The following is a 16,678-nucleotide window of genomic DNA, read 5'->3' on the forward strand; positions in this document are numbered from 1 at the left end:
GGGCTCTGGGGTTCACAAGTGGCTGGAGAAATCGGTGTCGATGTCCATCCCTGCTGGGTCTGTCCGTCCGTGCCAGGGTGCTGTGCCGCTCCTGTGGGTAACAGCTCTCTCTTCTCTCTGCAGAATTCCCTGAAGAAACGGGGGTCTCGCTCCATCGGGAAAACTGACAAGAAACCATCAGTGCAGGTATCGGTGCCGGCGCGTCTCGGACATGCTACAGTGGCCCGCTGGCACCCAAGTCGTGGTGCCAGCCGGAGACTACGCCTGGCCCAGCAGTAAATGTGGGCATGGCAGCGCCATCCCCTCTCTTGCAGGGCTTTCCTGCCTTTCAGAGACCCTGCATAAGGGAGGGATTGATGTGCTGGGGCCATCCTCATTGTCCTCAGCCGCTCCCTTGTCTCATTTATCAATGGAGCATCAGTGGCCAGCCGGTGGCTTTAACCCTTTCCGTGTGTTGGGACTGCAGCAAGGAGCTGAAGGACTTTGGCTTTTACATTGCAAAGCTGCTTCTGCTCTTCAGTTGCGGCTGTTGCAGCCCGGTCCCTCCTGCCTGTGCCACCTTGAGAGTGGCCCCGGAGCCCCGTGGGGTTTGGGGGAGCTGAGGGTCCCCGTGGGGAAGGGCTGGAGGCTGAGCTGTCCCTGCCCCATGCCAGGCTGCTGGGGCGGCACAGAGGAGCGGGGATTTGCCGGCGGCGGCAGCAGCAGGATTTCAGCTGTCACTTGCTGTTGGGCTGAGCCCCTGTGACTCGCTAATGCTGTTACCGGGGCTCGGAGGGGCAGAGCTGCTGTTGCAGGAATAGAAATGCAAGTGTTTTAATACTGGAAAAATCCTCTTTCAAAGGCAAAAGACCTGAAAGGTTTATTCTGGGGGGTAGATCTGCCCCCCCAAAGCCGGGGCAGGGAAGGAGACCCTGTAAAGCCGCTCCTGCCGTGCACTGCTGAGAGCGTCTCATGGTGGGGACACCAAGCACCCCGAGGGTTTCTAGGTGGCCTGTGTCATTGCTGGCACAGCCCACTCTGTGCAGCCACGGGACGGGGATCCCCAGGCCCTCAAGGACTTTCCCCTTCGATCTTTTATTTATCGTCTTCCTTTAACTCCATCCTTGAGAGCCCTTTCAGGCCAGCTGATGGTCCTGCTCCCCGTTTCCCCAAACAGCAGACTGTGGCTGTGTGGCTGGAGCCACCTCCACCACCCCGCTTCCTGAGGCTGAAATACCACTCCTCCTCTACCTCCCCCTGGGGCAGAAAACCCCAGCCCTGGACTGCAGTAAACCCCCCGCCCCGGGTCTGCTTCCCACACCCCTGCAGAGCCAAGACCCCCCAGCCCGGGGGCGTGGGGCTGGATGCAGTCCCAGCTCTGTGGTGGGAGCGATGCTCCAGGAAGGAGCCGGTGCTGGAAAACAAACCCCGAGATTCCTCGGGTGCAATCACCCCTGGACATGGCCCTCCCTGATGCTCCCTCTCCTGCGCAGCCGTGGCCTGGTGGCCCCGCGGGCACAGATGCTCGTGACTCATCGATGGCTTCCTGGGCCCCTTTCCTGCCTGGCTGCGCTGGGCAAGCATCGGCACTCACCAAAAATGCAGCTGGGGGGGACAGACACAATGCTGAGGTCTGCCCCGCACCCCAGGAGCCCTTGAGGGGGTCTTGGGGACGTGTGTGTCCCTCCAGCGATGCCAAGGGGCAGAGGGACACGTCAGGCTGCTGCTTTTTTTTTTTTTTTTTTTTTTTTTTTTCCCCCTGGAAAAACAGGAACTGAGGTCATGTCTGCCCCGGCGGGGAGGGCTGCCCGCGCTGGCCCTCCCCTAATCTCCGTGGCTAATTAGGGGGGGCACAGTTTTAACACGCCTTAGCGAGGCCGCATCTCTGCGCGCGAGTGCGGAAGAGGAGCAGGGCGGTTCCTGTGGTCACAGTGGGGCATTTGGGCAATAAAACGGCACCCAAAACTCATGGGAAACGCCCCCCCCGCCCATCATCCATGGCCTTGATATGAGCAGCTTGGGAAGTCTGCAGAGTAAATGGGTGCTGTGGGGCTTGAGGGGGGTGAGCATGGGCATGGCTGGGGGGTCAGGAGCACTCAAAGCGGGGGACAGCTTGTTTCTCCCAGCCAAGGAAACAGGGGAGGGGGTGCGTTCAGCCAGGCAGAGGGATGCCGGGGCCAGCAGCCACCCGGCCAAAGGGCTCGGCCGCCTCCAGCACCCACCTGGGTCTCCAGTGGGTGTCGCAGGGCGAGGGTGGCAGCCCGGCAGGTCCCCTCATGGCAGTCACCGCGCCGGAGCTCGGAGTACTCAAGTGACCCCACAGCACGGGAAGCTGCGAGCTGGACGTCAGGAAATCCTGGTCCTCTGTCCAAAAAGCTTTCCAGAGCAGAGAAACGGTCTGCCTGGGCAAATAGCCGAGATCCTCACTGCTAAATTAAAAAAAAAAAAAAAAAACAAAAAAAACCCGAAAAAACGTGGAGAAACAGTCCCAAGAAGCAAAGGGGCTTGGGAAGGGGCTTGGGAAGGATGCAGGGGTGTTGCCTGGGTTTTCTGTCCCCTGGCAAGGTGGTGGCAGCAAGGACAAGAGCTGGGTGAGGGCTGGGAGGTTTGCAGCCAAAACCGCTGCTTCTCCGCCCCGTGATGGAGCGTTTGGGGCTGAGCGGGAGGAGCAGAGCCCCAGTGGGGGGGGTTGCAGCTGCAGCAAGCGCCAGTTGCTTCAAGGCTTGCCAGCTTTCAGGAGGAAACCTTGTTGGTGGCTTTTATTTTGCTCTGCCGAGTCTGACAGCTTTCCCTCCCCCTCCTCACCGCGGTGGATCAGGCTGTGGCAGGACTGGGCTTGGTCCCTTTGTCCCCAGCGGTGGCTCAATGTCCTTCCTGTGGCCGGAGCCACGGGTCTCCTTGTCCAGGCATCCTGCCCTGTGTCCGGGCTCTCCCTGAAAGCCTCCAGTATGGATCTCAAAGTCTTTTCCCCTCCATGAACAGGGGCCGCAGCTTCCTTGGGATCACGGGAGTGGGAGGGCGGCATGTCCCCAGGGCTCGCTCGGAGCCACCATTGCCCCTGGGAGGGCTTTTCTAACGCCCGCACCCTCTCGGTCCCCAGGAGGACAGCGCGGACTTGAAGTGCCAGCTGCATTTTGCCAAGGAGGAGTCGGCCTTGATGTGCAAGAAGCTGACTAAGCTGGCCAAGGAGAACGACGGCATGAAGGAGGAGCTGCTGAAGTACCGGTCCCTCTACGGGGACCTCGACAGCTCCCTCTCCGTGGAGGAACTGGCCGACTCTCCCCATTCACGGGAGGCCGAGTTGAAGGTCCACCTCAAGCTGGTGGAGGAGGAAGCCAACATCCTCAGCCGGAGGATAGTGGAGCTCGAGGTGGAAAACCGCGGGCTGCGGGCAGAGATGGACGACATGAAGGGACAGGGGGACAGAGAGCTGCCGGGGCAGGACACGCGGTTCCTGGCAGGCATTTCTGGCTGTGGGGACGCAGGGGACACTGTGGCAGAGCTGCGGCGGCACCTGCAGTTCGTGGAGGAGGAGGCCGACCTGCTGAGGCGCTCGCTGCTGGAGCTGGAGGACCAGAACAAGCTCCTCCTGAACGAGTTGACCAAGTACAAGTCGGACCACGAGCTGGACGTGACGCTGTCGGAGGACAGCTGCTCAGTGATCAGTGAGCCCTCGCAGGAGGAGTTGGCCACGGCCAAGGTGCAGATCAGCGAGCTGAGTGGCAAGGTGAAGAAGCTGCAGTACGAGAACCGTGTGCTGCTCTCTAACCTCCAGCGCTGCGACCTGGCCTCCTGCCAGACCACCCGGCCCATGCTGGAGACCGACGCGGAGGCCGGCGACTCAGCACAGTGCATCCCCACCACCGGCTGGAGGGACGGGGTGGGCAGCAGCGAAGCCGATGGGCAGGACAGGTTGCCCAGTGGTGGGAAGGTGCCTGATGGTCCCACCAAGCTGCTTAAGGCCAAGGACCTGGAGACCTTGCTGGGCATCCGGGATCAGGCAGCACTTGTCAGCAAAGCGATTGACATCTTGATTTCAGATGCCAACGGTTTCACCTCCGGGCTGAAGGCTTGCTTGGACAACGAGTGCACGGGGGGGCTGCTGGGCGAGGCGGTGGGTAGCGGCGGCGAGAGCCCCAGCGATGCCAAGCTGATGAACGTGCTCCTCATGCGGCTGGGCGTGCTCCAGCAGGACCTGGGCTGCTTCACGAGGAAGGTGGACCACTTCACCAGTGGCCTCAAGGAGCACACGGACTCTTTCACCTTCTCTGGCCCTGGCAGCCATGACACCACCAAAGAAGGGCTGCAGAAGGAACACGCCTCTGACTTCCAGGTATGGGCATCTTCCCACGCCCCCCACAGCAGCTGCCGCTTTATTTGCCGCCCCGTTTCCTCCTGCTTTAACAGAGCAAACCCCAATCCCCAATGTAACCTCCCTCCAGCCTCTCCAAGAGCAAAACCCAAACTAACACCTCGCTGCATGCCAGTGGCACCGGGGACAAGGTAGGACTCTGCTCCAACAGAGTGTGCCCAGGGCGGGAGGCGGTGGCATCCTGGTGCATCCTGGCATGGGCTGGTCGTGCCGAGGCTGCCCTGCTCATGGCCGGGGGCTCTCAGATGCGATCCCACCTGAGCAGGGGCCAACGTTTTGGCTGCTCTCCCCCAGCTCAGCCCGACATCCCCAGCTCGGAAGCTCTTTGCTTACTGGGGATGAGCTGGGTGGGAGGGGAGCAGCCTGCAGCCTCCTGAAAGCAGCCCAAATTGCTGGAACCCCCGGTTGTGAGAAGCCTCAGCCCCCAGTGGTACCCAGGCAGGGTAATTTGGAGGGCAAAGGCTCCAGGGCATATCTGCATCCGATGGGGAGCACCTTTGGAGCAGCGGAGAGCAGCTCGTGCCCTGCCGTCCCCCTCCTCTCCAGGGGACCCAGCTCATGCCGGGGGCCAGGGAAGTCAATGGTGGTTGGGGCCACGGGCACAAGCCCCTTTCTGGAGCACACTCGCTTGTTCAGAGTCCTATTTTTCTGCATGTAGTCCCACCAGCCCCAGGTCCCGGTCTCCCCCAGTCACTGCATGGCACCGTAACTGGTGTTTGCACATTTTTTCCCTCTTTCTCTCTTTTTTCCCCTTTCCCCAAACAATCCAGGCCACGTGTCTCCTCATCCTGTGTTTCCTTTTGGTTTCTGCATTGTCTCCCGCCATGGTGATGAAGCTCCTTCTCCTCCTCATCCTTTTTGTTGTCTTGTAGTTCTTTACTGTTTCGGAGACCCATTGTTTTGTTTTCTGGCTTTTTTTTCTTCCCGCTCTTTTGGTTTGTTCTCATTAACTTGCCCACGCATGCAGCAGCCTGATTTTAGGGACGCCGACCCTTACCGCATCCCCCATGCCAAGGACACGGACCCCGCGCATTCCCGGAGCTACAAAACCTGCCGGGCTGAGGAGAACGACTCCTACGCCACCGAGGTAAGACACGGGCAGGGAGCTGTGTCCCCTGGGCCAGTGGGGTTGGGGACAGGGCTGCGGCGATGGGGCTGTCCCTCTTCAGAGCTGGGGACAAGGGAAGATGCAGAGCCCCACTGGGGAGGGACACAGGGAGGTGCGGCCAGGTCCAGCCTGCCATCTCCATTCCCTCCCCTGGGCCATTGCAGATGAAGGAGCTGCAGCTGGTGCTGTCAGAGGCCAACGAGAGTCTGCGGGGACTGCAGGAGCAGCTCTCGCAGGAGAGGCAGCTGAGGAAGGACGAGGTGGACAACTTCTCACAGAAGATCTGCCAGGTAAGCAGGCAACCGCCCCGATCCCTGGGATACGGGTGTCCCCATGCTCATGGCTGTGCCACATCCAGCCCCAGGCTGACAACGTGCCTGGGGACCTAGTGTCACCCCGGACCACACACAGCATGTCCCATCTTCAAGGGCCACAGGGGTTGAGCACAATCCTTGCACATGGGCGTGCAGCGACGCAGGGCTTCCACCCATGGCGATGCCTTGGTGGCCCCGCTGTCCCCAGCATGCTGACACAGGGTTGCAGCTCCCCAGGGGTGTTAAATACAGGGCTGGCACCAGACCCTGGGGTGGAGGCACCGCATTGCTGCTGCCAGCCCCTGTCTCAGAGCCCACGTATCTCTCCATAGCTGAAGGAGGACCACCAGAAAGCTCTGCTGCGGCGGGAGTTCGAGCTGCAGAGCCTGAACTTGCAGAGGAGGCTGGAGCAAAAGTTCTGGAGCCAGGAGAAGAACCTGCTGGTGCAGGAGTCACAGCAGTTCAGGCAGAGCTTCCTCTTGCTCTTCATGAAGCTCAAGTGGTTCCTCAAGCGCTGGCGACAGGGCAAGATGGTGCACAGCGAAGGCGAGGACTTTTTGGAGGTACTGGGCTGAGGGGCTCCCACCTGGGCTGCCATGGAGGGGGCACCATGCTGTTGGGCATCCCCAGAGCTGTCCTTCATGCCTACATGTCCCACCCAGGGCTGCTTAGGTGTCCCACATCCCTGGCCGTGGGCTGTGGGTCCCCTCATCACCACAGCCATGGTGTCTCCCACAGGTGAACAGCATGAAGGAGCTGTACCTGCTGCTGGAGGAGGAGGAGCTCGCCCCACAGCAGCAGGCAGACAACAAGACATGCACCGGGGACCCCTGGACCCCCAACACGGTGAGCGGGGTCCCCAGGAGCCCAGGGGGTGGGTGGGATCTCCCCCACTGCAGCTGCATGGCATGGGGTGGATGCTTCTCCCAGGTTGCGTGGTTGGGAGGGGATGCTCCCCACTGGCATGTCACCTCCAGGGATGGTCCCCTGCCCTGGTAGCACCCCCTGTCCCTCACCCAGGGAGTGGGCATGCAGAGAGGGCAACTCCCATGGGGTCCCACCCTGTTTGATCCCCTCTGGCATGGCGCCCCAGCTCCCTCTGCTCACCCCCGATCCCCTGGCAGCCCAACGAGTGCATCAAGACGCTGGCAGACATGAAGGTGACCCTGAAGGAGCTGTGCACGGAGCTGCGGGAGGAGCGGCGCGGTGCCAGCGAGCTGCAGCAGCAGTTCACCAAGGCCAAGGCTGCCTGGGAGATGGAGCGCGCCGAGCTCAAGTGCCACATCGCCCAGGTGGGAGCTCCACGCACCCCGTGGGCTGGGGGAGCTCCCCCTTGCCTGGTGGGGACGTGGGGATGGGGGGCTGCCGGCGCTGTGTGTCAAGCGCTGGCTGTTGGGCAGGGCTGGGAGGCAGGGTGGCACTGTGGGAATCTCAATTAGCAGCCGCTCCAGCAGGCGAGTTTCTATAGCAACGGGGCTGGCACGAAAATGTGACTGTGGAGCAGCAGAGGATGCTTTTTATTCCTCCGCCGGGTTTGTCTGGGGTGGGCAGGATGGTACCGGGGCTCAGCATCCCTCCCCGGGACAGGCAGCTGGGAGCGGCATCAGAGCCCTCCTCTCCTCCCCGGGGTCACAGCATGGGTGGGGGCTCAGCACCCCCACGGATGCTGCAAGAGGGATGTATGGTTGCGGTGAGGGCAGGAGGTTGAGGAAGGGGAGCCTCGGCACTGCGGGAAGCTCCTGCGCACAGAACCAGTCCCATCGGTCCCCCAGCCCTGCCCTCACAGTGATGAGGGTTTTCCGCTCCCTTGCACCGTGCTGGCAGCAGCCCATGGTCGTACATCAGCTCCACTTCCCGGGGCGGGGTGGTGCCAGCACCTCCCAGGCGGGATTTCTCCAGGCAGAACTCAGTGGTGGTTCCTGATTCCCCTCTGTCCCCCCAAAAAAGAGAGCAGAGCTGCTGCAGTGGCACCACCCCAGTCTCAGGTGCCTTCCTGACCCCCCAGCAGCAGCAGCATCCTTGGGGGCGGCTGTGCCAGCCTCGCAGGAGGTGCTGCCCCTCGCCCGGAGCCGGCTCCAGCGGGCAGAGCTACAGGCAGAGCACAGCCGAGCAGGCAGGACATTCAGCCCACGTCCCACTGGGTGACCGTCTGCCGGGCCGTCTGGCATGACATGGCTGCAAGCCAGGGCCGGCTGCAGCTCGGCCGTGCCCGCAGGCGAGCTGTGCTGTGTGACACATGGCCTTGGGGACACATTCATTGCCCAACCTGGGCAGCATGGGAGCTGCACTGGGAACCGGGATGCCCACAGCCTTGCTCCTTTGCTGGGGATGTCCAGCACCACGCTGGAGCCATGGGTCCCCCACAGCCACCAATGTGTCCCCGCAGCTGGAGTCGAAGGCAGGCAAAGGGATCGCAGAGCGCGCGCTGCCAGACTGGAAGGTGGCGTTGAAGAGGGAGCGTGAGGAGCACCAGCATCTCCTGGCCGAGTCCTACAGCGCCGTCATGGACCTCACCAAGCAGCTGCAGATCAGCGAGAAGAACTGGAACCAGGAGAAGGTGGAGCTGCTGGCCCGCTTCAAGGAGGAGCAGCAGCAGGCAGAGCAGCAAGCGAAGGACCTGCAGAACAAAATCAACCAGGTATGGTGTCCCCGGTTTGTCAACGTGTCTTCCAGCCTCTGCCGCTTGCCCCCCATGCGTGCCCCCAGAGCTCTGGGGGCACGCATGGGGGGCAAGCGGCAAATGCTTTTGCTTGCCCAGAGGGGCACATGTTGCACACGTTGAGTGACCGGCACGTTCTCCAGTTGCAGAAAGGAACCAACCCGTGGGCATTGAAGCACTCTGAAATGGAGAAGCACGGCAGCAACTGGAAAGAGGTGGGCAAGAGAAGGCGGAGGGCTCTCGGGGTGCACGTTGGGCTCGGGTCTATGCTAAGGGCTAGATGGGAGGTTGTGTCAACCCCAAATAACACCCCCTTGAAATGAGGTTGCAAGGGGGAGCACCAGGGATTGGGGAGAAGGAGGGGGTGGAGAGTGTGGCTGAACCCCAGGGGCTTATAAAAAGTTGATTTAAAATAGATGTGGGCACAGGGTGCCTTGTGTGACCCTGGGAATGGGATGGGTGCATGGGGGAAGGTGGTAGTTCTGGAGAGGAGCAGGGTGCAGCCCCTGCTCCAGCCCAGTCCGTGTACTTTGGTCCGTGCTTGCTGACACCAGAGCTTTCTTCTGTGTCCTCCTAGGCTCTCAATGAAAAAATCACAGACAAAGAGACAATCTCTGAAGCAGAAGCCAAGGGAACCAACCTCAAAAGGTGAGTGCGCTGGTCCCTTCGTGGTCCCCTGGGCGTGGAGGAAGCTGTATGGGGCTGTCCCCGAGCTTGGCAGCCCTAGCAGCTGCGGGGGGATGCAGCCATGGTCCAGGGTTGTCCTGGAGGCCAAGGGCTCCCATGAGGAGCAGGACTGGGTGCCCAGGAAGGTCGTGTTGGAGTGGGAGCAGGGTGCTTCCAGCTGCCTCCCAACCCACTGCCCTGTACCCTTGTGAACCCTGTCCTCTCTTCTCCCACAGGACCAAGTCTGTTTCCTCCATGTCAGAGTTCGAAAGCTTGCTTGACTGTTCTCCCTACCTCCCTGGAAAGACTGCGCCAGGGCTGGGTGACCATTCCCGGGGCAAAAAGGCATCCGCGGCTGTCCAGCTGTTGCCCAACGGGATCCGGGACAGCACTGGCGTTCCTCCCTCAAACTGTACATATGTGAATATTGAGCAACCTGCCCCTGACAGCCTGGCCAAGGAGAAGCTGGGCATCTCCTCCTGGGACTACTCGCGGGCAAGCAGCCTCTCCGGGCATGATCAATCCCAGAAGCAAATGCAGAGGAGCTACACGGCACCCGACAAGACGGGGATCCGCATCTACTACAGCCCACCGGTGGTGCGGCGGCTGGAGGCACCTCTGGTGCACAACAAGGAAGGGAAGATCATGATTGAACCTGGCTTCTTGTTCACCATGGCCAAGCCGAAGGAGCCGGAGGAATCAGCCAGCGCTGAGAGCACCTACAGTCAGTGGCTGTGCAACTTCTCCAAGCAGCAGCGGGAGCTGCTGGATGGTGGCACGGTGGAGAGCGCGGTGCCGCCGGTGCCCCGCTTCCCCTCATCACTGCACGACCTGGAGATCTCCGGCAACATGAGTGACGACATGAAGGAGATCACCAACTGTGTGCGGCAGGCCATCCGCTCCAGCTCGCTGGAGAGGAAGGTGAAAAGCACCTCCAGCCAGACGGTGGGACTGGCCCACGTGGGGACGCAGACCATCCAGACGGTGAGCATTGGCCTGCAGACCGACCTGCCGCGTGGCAGCGGCATGCATGGCAAGAGTTGGTCCCCGCGTAGCTCCTCCCTTGTGTCTGTGCGCAGCAAGCAGATCTCCTCCTCCCTGGATAAGGTCCACTCCAGGATCGAGAGGCCATGCTGCTCCCCAAAATATGGCTCTCCAAAGCTCCAGAGGAGGTCTTCCTCCAAGCTGGATGCCTCCAAGGACAGGAGCCTCTGGAATCTGCACCAGAGCAAGCAGAATGGCTCTGCCTGGGCCCGCTCCACCACCACCCGTGACAGCCCCGTCCTCAGCAACATCAATGATGGTTTGTCCAGCTTGTTCAGCGTGGTGGAGCACGCGGGCAGCACCGAGTCCATCTGGAAGCCGGGCTGCTCTGAGAGCGGCCGGGCCAAGCCTGAAGCACCCAAGTATGGCCTCGTGCAGGAGTTCTTCAGGAACGTCTGCGGGCGGGCGCAGAGCCCCACTGCCCCCCCGGAGAAGAAGGAGGCCACCGGGGAGGAGGGCAGCAAGAGAGCTGAGCACCCCAGCCTGGCTACCCACCACCCAGCTGAAAACATCTCCCGTGTCTTGAACAAGAAAGTCCTCAAGCAGAGCAGCTGCGAGGACCCCAAGCCCTCGTCCCCCGGCCAGGGGAGTAAGGACGCAGCCCTGCGGGACCCCGACCTTATCTCGGCCATAGCCAGCGAGGTAATGAGGCAGGGTGCCCCCCGGGGTGTCCCACTATGGCGGGGAACAGGGTGGCCGACCCCTCTAACCCCCCTGTGCCCTGTCTATCTTTGCAGGACATGGCGTGTGACTGCAGCTCCCAGTCCCTCACCTCCTGCTTCGCCCGGCCGTCCCGCTCCACTGTCCGCCATTCCCCCTCCAAGTGCAAACTGCACCCCGCGGACCCCCCCAGGGCGGAGGAGAAGCCGGGGGCCTCGAGTGAGTGAGGGCGGGGGGCCGGGGGACGCAGCGTGCCTGCTACCCACTCTCCTGCTGGAAGAGCACCCGCACTGACGCCCCGCGGGGGCCCCTCTCAGAGGTGGCGCGGGCGCATCTGTCTCCTAACTGTCCCCTCGCCCCTCGGGGACGCTTACGAAGCAGATGTGGAGCCATTGGTGGAGGCTTCTGGCAGCCCTGGGGTGCGCGGGGACATCCCGCCGGGGTGGCCGCTTCACCTCCCTCGGAGCCACTGCCGGCAATGGGGGATCCTCACTGGTGCCCACCACCCTGGGAATGTCAGCTGGGACCCTGCCATGCCGGGGGTCCGAGAAGGGGAGAGGGGCTGGGGGTGGCTGCTCATGTAGATAGGGCAGGGCTGGGGCGAAGCGCAGCAGGGATGCTGTATGGATATGATGGATGGAGGCGTGATGCCGTGTTGGCCCCCTGCGGGGGTGGAGGGTGCTGGCTCCAGTCCCCGTGGCCGCTGCCAGCGCTGCCCACCCTGCCCGAGCTCCAACGCATCCCTGCCAGCCCCGATTGCGGCACGGTTGCATCAGCCGCGGGGCCGCGCGTGCTTCCCCGGGCAGGAAGGAGGCGGGGAGGGTCCCTGCGGTCACCCAGGCTGGGCTGGGCGTGGGGACCCTCCCGGGCCACCCTTCTGCTCTGGGTGGGGGGGCGCTGCTGAGGTCCTTCACTGCTGGGAAGGGTCCGGGCGGTCCCCCCAGCTCCTCCAGCTGCAGAGAGGGGGTCGCTGGGTGCAGAGTGTGGGGTGAGACGGCGTGTGCGTGCGTGCCTGTGTGCACACTCATGTACACACGTATCTCCTGCCACCATCCCGAGGGGCCGCGGATGTGGTGCCCCCCGGGATCACACCCACCTCCCTGCCTGGGAGCCACTTGTAGTTATTTGCTCCTCCAAGTGCTGAATATATGAATATACATATTTCTCTTTTGTTTTTCTTTTTTTTTTTTTTTTTTCTTTCTTCCACTTTTGGCTCTGCCCAACTCCGGACAGCCTGCAATGTAAAACCAAGTGCATTTTAAAAATACCGAAATGAGCTACATTGGAGATGCACCAATTGGATTAAGAGATTGTGGTTGGGAGGCTGCAGCGTGGCCTGCGGTCTGTGCCACGCGTCCCTCGGTCACCACCAGAAAAAGCCTTATCCGGGGAGGGAGGGGGGCAGCAGCCAAAACCCCCCGCGGTGGTGCAGAGCTCCCAGGGCTGGGGAGCTGCGTCCCAGCCCCATGCGGAACAGCGTTGGTGCCCCTGTGCAGCCCCAGGAGAGAAGAGCAATTTTAAAGGAGGCTGCCTGACCTATTTTTGAGCTGCCTGCCAGGGGCCAGGCAGGGATTCACCCAGATGGAGCTGCCTGCAGGTGCCTGCGCCTCCTGGGGCTCCATGCCTTGCTCTGGGGCTGTGTACCTTGCTCTGGGCGCTCTGTACCTTGCTCCAGGGGCTCCCTGCATCGCTCTGGGGCTCTGAGCACAGCTCCAGGACCTCCGTGCATTGCTCTGGAGCTGCATACATCGCTCCAGGGGCTCTCCGCGTTGCTCTGAGTCTGCGTACGTTGCTCCAGAGGCTTTGTACACTGCTCCAGGGGGTCTGCGCATTGCTCTGGGGCTCCGCACACTGCTCCCGGGGAGTTCCGTGCGTTGCTGTGGGGCTGTGTACACTGCTCCGGGGGCTCTGCCCGTTACTGTCATCTCGCAGCTTCGCTTAAAAAATGCTCCTGCTGCCGAAGCTGCTGCCCCCTCCCGTCCAGCCGCACGCTGCCCGCAGCAGCCAGGCTGCATCACTGCCACGTCGCAGCCTCCGTCAGCATCTCCGCGACGGCCGCTCACTGCCTGTGTCTCCGGACACACCAGCATCAGCCAGGGCCCAGCAGGCCCAGCACCGGTGGCCTTTTGCTCCTGCGGCGCCTGGCCGGCCCCACGGGGACCGTCGTCACCCGGGTGCGGGACGTGCGGGGCAGGCGCTGCCCACCCTCACCAGCAGCCAGGGACAGGCACCATCCCTGCCTGCCACCGACAAGTTGGGTCCCCACACCCCGGCAGGCACAGCGCTGCCGCGGGCAATCTCCTGCTGTACATAGATCCTTTCGGGGTGGTTTTTAGCATTTTCATTGATAACAGGGGTTTTGGTTTTGCTTTGTTGTTTTGTTTTGTTTTGTTTTTTTAAAAGACTCTCTACTTTTGGAATGTGGTTTCTCATTTTTACAACTGCCTTTTAATTATTTGTAATATTGGTCAGTTCTGTCTTACTCTGTAAATAGCGGTGCGGGGCATTTCCCGCGGGGCCGGGGGCTGAACTGATTTGGGATGATACCCCTGGCAGGGGATTTGCAAAGGCAACGGGGAAAATCTGAGCTGTGGAGGTGGCTGATTCAGCCCCGGCCCCCGCACAGCCTCTGCCCCTGTTCTCCCCTCACGCCAGCGCCCGGCCCGGGGCAAAGCCCGAGGTGCTTCGGGCAAAGCCACGCTTGCCCCTGCCCTGTCCTCCTGCTTCCTCTTGCCAGGTCGCATGAAGGGCACCTTCTGCCCCGATGACGGGCCCCCTGCCCGCCCCATCCTGTACCCCCGTACCACGCCTGCTTGTCCTGTGATGAATAAAGGCCCTACAACCCCTCACCCATGCCCTTGGTGCTGCCTTCCCGTGCTGCGGTGGGGGGGACTGTGATGCCTGTCCTGTCTGGGGACCCGATGCTGCTGCGGAGGGGAGTGTGGGGTGGCTGGGGCACCCATGGGTGGGGAGATGCATCTAGATCCTGTCCCTCTGTCCGTGCCATTCTGCCAGCTGCCCAGCCCACACATGGTGTCCCATCCTCTCCTCATCCGCCTGTTTCTCCCCAACAGCACCCCCATGTGCTGACCCCAACTGTGCCATGCCACCAGGGCTCCCTGTCAGTGCCCATGGGTCCTCCATGGCCTCACTGCCAGGGCTGTCACCTCACACCAGGCTCCTCTCGGCTCTGCATTGTTCTTGTGATGCTGGTATTTCTCATGCCTCCCCTGTCCCATCCCATCCTGCCCAGCAGCTCACACCAGCCTGCACATGGACCCCACATCCCCTTTCCCATCATTGCCCGTGGCTTACTGCCCTTGTGCCCCTTATAACCTGCAGGTCCCAGCCTCCTCCAGGCTCACTACATTAAACTGTCCCTCCCTGAGGTCCTCCATTGCTCACCATGACCCACCTCTCCTTCTTTTGCTCCTCCATCATCCTTCAGGTCCCATTCCCTTATATCCCTGCTCTCTGATTCCCCATGCTCCAGCCTTCCTTTTTGTTATCCTCCATGCTCAATCACATTCCTTTCTTCCTTCATGTGCTCTTACATTACCCACCATATCCCATCCCTCTTTATTATGCTCTTTCATCACCCACCTAACCCAACCCATCCCTCCTTCCTGTGCTCCTCCATCACCCACCCATCCTATTCCTCCTTCCTATGCTCCATCACCTACCATGTCCCATCCCTTTTCCTCTCTATGTCCATCTTTCATGTCCCACCTCTCCTTCTGCTGCTCCTTAGCTGTCTACCCATCCCATCCCTTCTTCCTGTGCTGTCCCAACCACTGGGTCCCATCCTTTCTTTCTATGCTCCTGCACTGGCCACTATGTCCTGTCCCTCCTTCCTGTGCTCCTACATGCTCCTGCATCCTCCATCATGTTCTATCCCTTCTTGTACTCTGCCATCACCCACCAGCTCCCATCCTTCCCTGTTTTCCTCCATCCTCTTCACATCCCATCCCTCCTTTCACAATCCTTCCAGAGTGTGCTGTCATCCACTGTGTCTCATCGCTCCCTGCCGTGCCATGCTCCTCTGTTACCCACCACATCCCCTGCCACCCTCTTGTGCTCCTGCATCCTACATTAGGTCTTATTGCTCCTTATTGTTCTCTTCCATCACCCAGCATCCCTTCTTCCTATGCTCCTCCATCACCCACCACCTCCCATCCCTTCTTCCTGTGCTCCTCCATTGCCCTTCATATCCCACCTTTCTGTATTCCCATCACACCTGCATCCCATCCCTCTCACCTGCTCCTCCTTTATCCACCCCATCCCATTCCTTGTTATTTTCATCCACCTCCCACCATCTCCTCATGTCTTCTCTTCCTTCTCCACTTCCACCCTGTCCCATCCATCCTCATTCTCCTTTGCCTCCAGTTTCTCTTTTCCTTTCATGTTCCTCCTCATGTCAACCTCTCACCATGCCTTCTCATCCTTCATCAGCTCACACGATCACTGTCCTCCTCTACATCTTACCATCTTCTTATCCCTGCTTATTCTCCATTATCTCCCACCATTGCCCCAGCCCATTTTGGCCTCCTCCACTTCTCGTCTTCTCCCCATCTTTCTTCTGCCTCCTTCTATTTCCTCATCCCCTTCATCCTCCTCCACTTTCCCCATCCAAATACCCACCCTCACCTCCCACTGTTGCTCCATCCCTCCAGCTGGCAACATCACCCAATCCCTCCTCCTCCTCCTCCACCCCAACATTTCCAGTCCCCACCTCGTGTTTCTCAGTTTCCCACCATCTCATCCAACCTTCTCCGTTGCCCTCCAGTCTTTGTCTTCTTCTGCCCTCCAAATGTCTCTCCATCCCTCCTGTCATCCTCATCCCTCTCCCACTGTCTCCTTATCCCTCATCTCACTGTCTCCTTATCCCGCATCTTCTTCCTTCATCTCCATCTCCCCCTCTCTCCTTGTCCTCCACCATCTGCCATCTTATCTCTCGTTTTCCTCTTCCATTTTGCCCACGACCTTCATCCTCCTTCACCTCCCACTGTCCCTCATCCTTCCCCATGCCCCAACACTGCCCACTGTTTGCCTGTTCTTCCTCATCCTCTGCTTCCTACCATCTGCCCAGTCCTCCTCATCCTCCTCCAACCTCTTTTCCTCTTCATTGTCCTTGGCTTTCCACCATTGCCCATACCTCATTGGCCTCCACTTTCCACCGTCTCCCATACCTTCTCCCTCATCTTCCGTCTTATACCTCTTCTTCCTCTACCTCCGTCTCTCTGTCTTCCCTGTGAACCTCCACCTCCCATTGTTCGCCATCTTTTTTCATGCTCTTTCACCTCTTGCCCTCCTCATACTCGACCTCTGGCTCTCTCACCTTGTCATTCGCCTCCCACAGTCTCCCTGTTTCTCCTTATACTCCTCCACCTCTCCCCATCTCTCTATCCTTATCCTCCAAGTGTCCCACCTACCTCACAGATTTCACCTCCACCCTTTCCTAACCCTCCAACCATCTTCCCTTACCTCACACCTCTCTCTCTCACTGTTCTTTCATTCTCCTTTACCTCCCAACTCCATCTTGACATCCCATCTGACCTCTCCCATTCACTCTTGCCTCTGTTCTCCCTGTACTCTTTTACTCCCAGCACATCTGACTCCTGCTGTTATTTTCTCCTTCTCTTCCTCCTTCCCCAGCCTTGTATCCCATCCCTTACCAGCCCAGGAAAGCCACCACCAGCACAGCCATCCCTGATGCAAGCAGTGTTGGGGATGAGGTGTGGGGCTAGGTTAGATGGAGAACCAGCCTCACACCCCATCCCCACTACTCAAGGCACTTTCATGGTAGAGGTAACGGCCACAGCTTGCAGGCAGGGACATTCATGTTGGACATCAGGAAACACTTCTCCCTAGGGCTA

At 60.5% G+C, this 16,678-nt stretch overlaps 1 protein-coding gene across 2 annotated transcripts in view; it reads left to right on the plus strand.

The window, feature by feature from the left end:
* Positions 1-13,195, plus strand: part of MTCL2 (microtubule crosslinking factor 2) — a 28,326-nt gene extending 15,131 nt beyond the window's left edge. The window contains exons 4-16 of one of the 2 annotated variants that reach the window (XM_074604968.1): positions 124-186; positions 3,080-4,312; positions 5,319-5,438; positions 5,624-5,749; positions 6,106-6,336; positions 6,512-6,619; positions 6,898-7,065; positions 8,160-8,411; positions 8,576-8,647; positions 9,010-9,080; positions 9,335-10,784; positions 10,880-11,021; positions 12,036-13,195. In XM_074604968.1, the coding sequence (XP_074461069.1) occupies positions 124-186; positions 3,080-4,312; positions 5,319-5,438; positions 5,624-5,749; positions 6,106-6,336; positions 6,512-6,619; positions 6,898-7,065; positions 8,160-8,411; positions 8,576-8,647; positions 9,010-9,080; positions 9,335-10,784; positions 10,880-11,021; positions 12,036-12,064 (4,065 nt within the window). In that variant the 3' untranslated portion in view covers positions 12,065-13,195. The remainder of the gene's footprint in view (positions 1-123; positions 187-3,079; positions 4,313-5,318; positions 5,439-5,623; positions 5,750-6,105; positions 6,337-6,511; positions 6,620-6,897; positions 7,066-8,159; positions 8,412-8,575; positions 8,648-9,009; positions 9,081-9,334; positions 10,785-10,879; positions 11,022-12,035) is intronic. The other variant, XM_074604969.1, reaches the window with a different exon arrangement.
* The last annotated feature ends 3,483 nt before the right edge of the window (positions 13,196-16,678 follow it).

Source organism: Larus michahellis, chromosome 12 (assembly GCF_964199755.1).
Source record: "Larus michahellis chromosome 12, bLarMic1.1, whole genome shotgun sequence".
NCBI lineage: Eukaryota > Metazoa > Chordata > Aves > Charadriiformes > Laridae > Larus > Larus michahellis.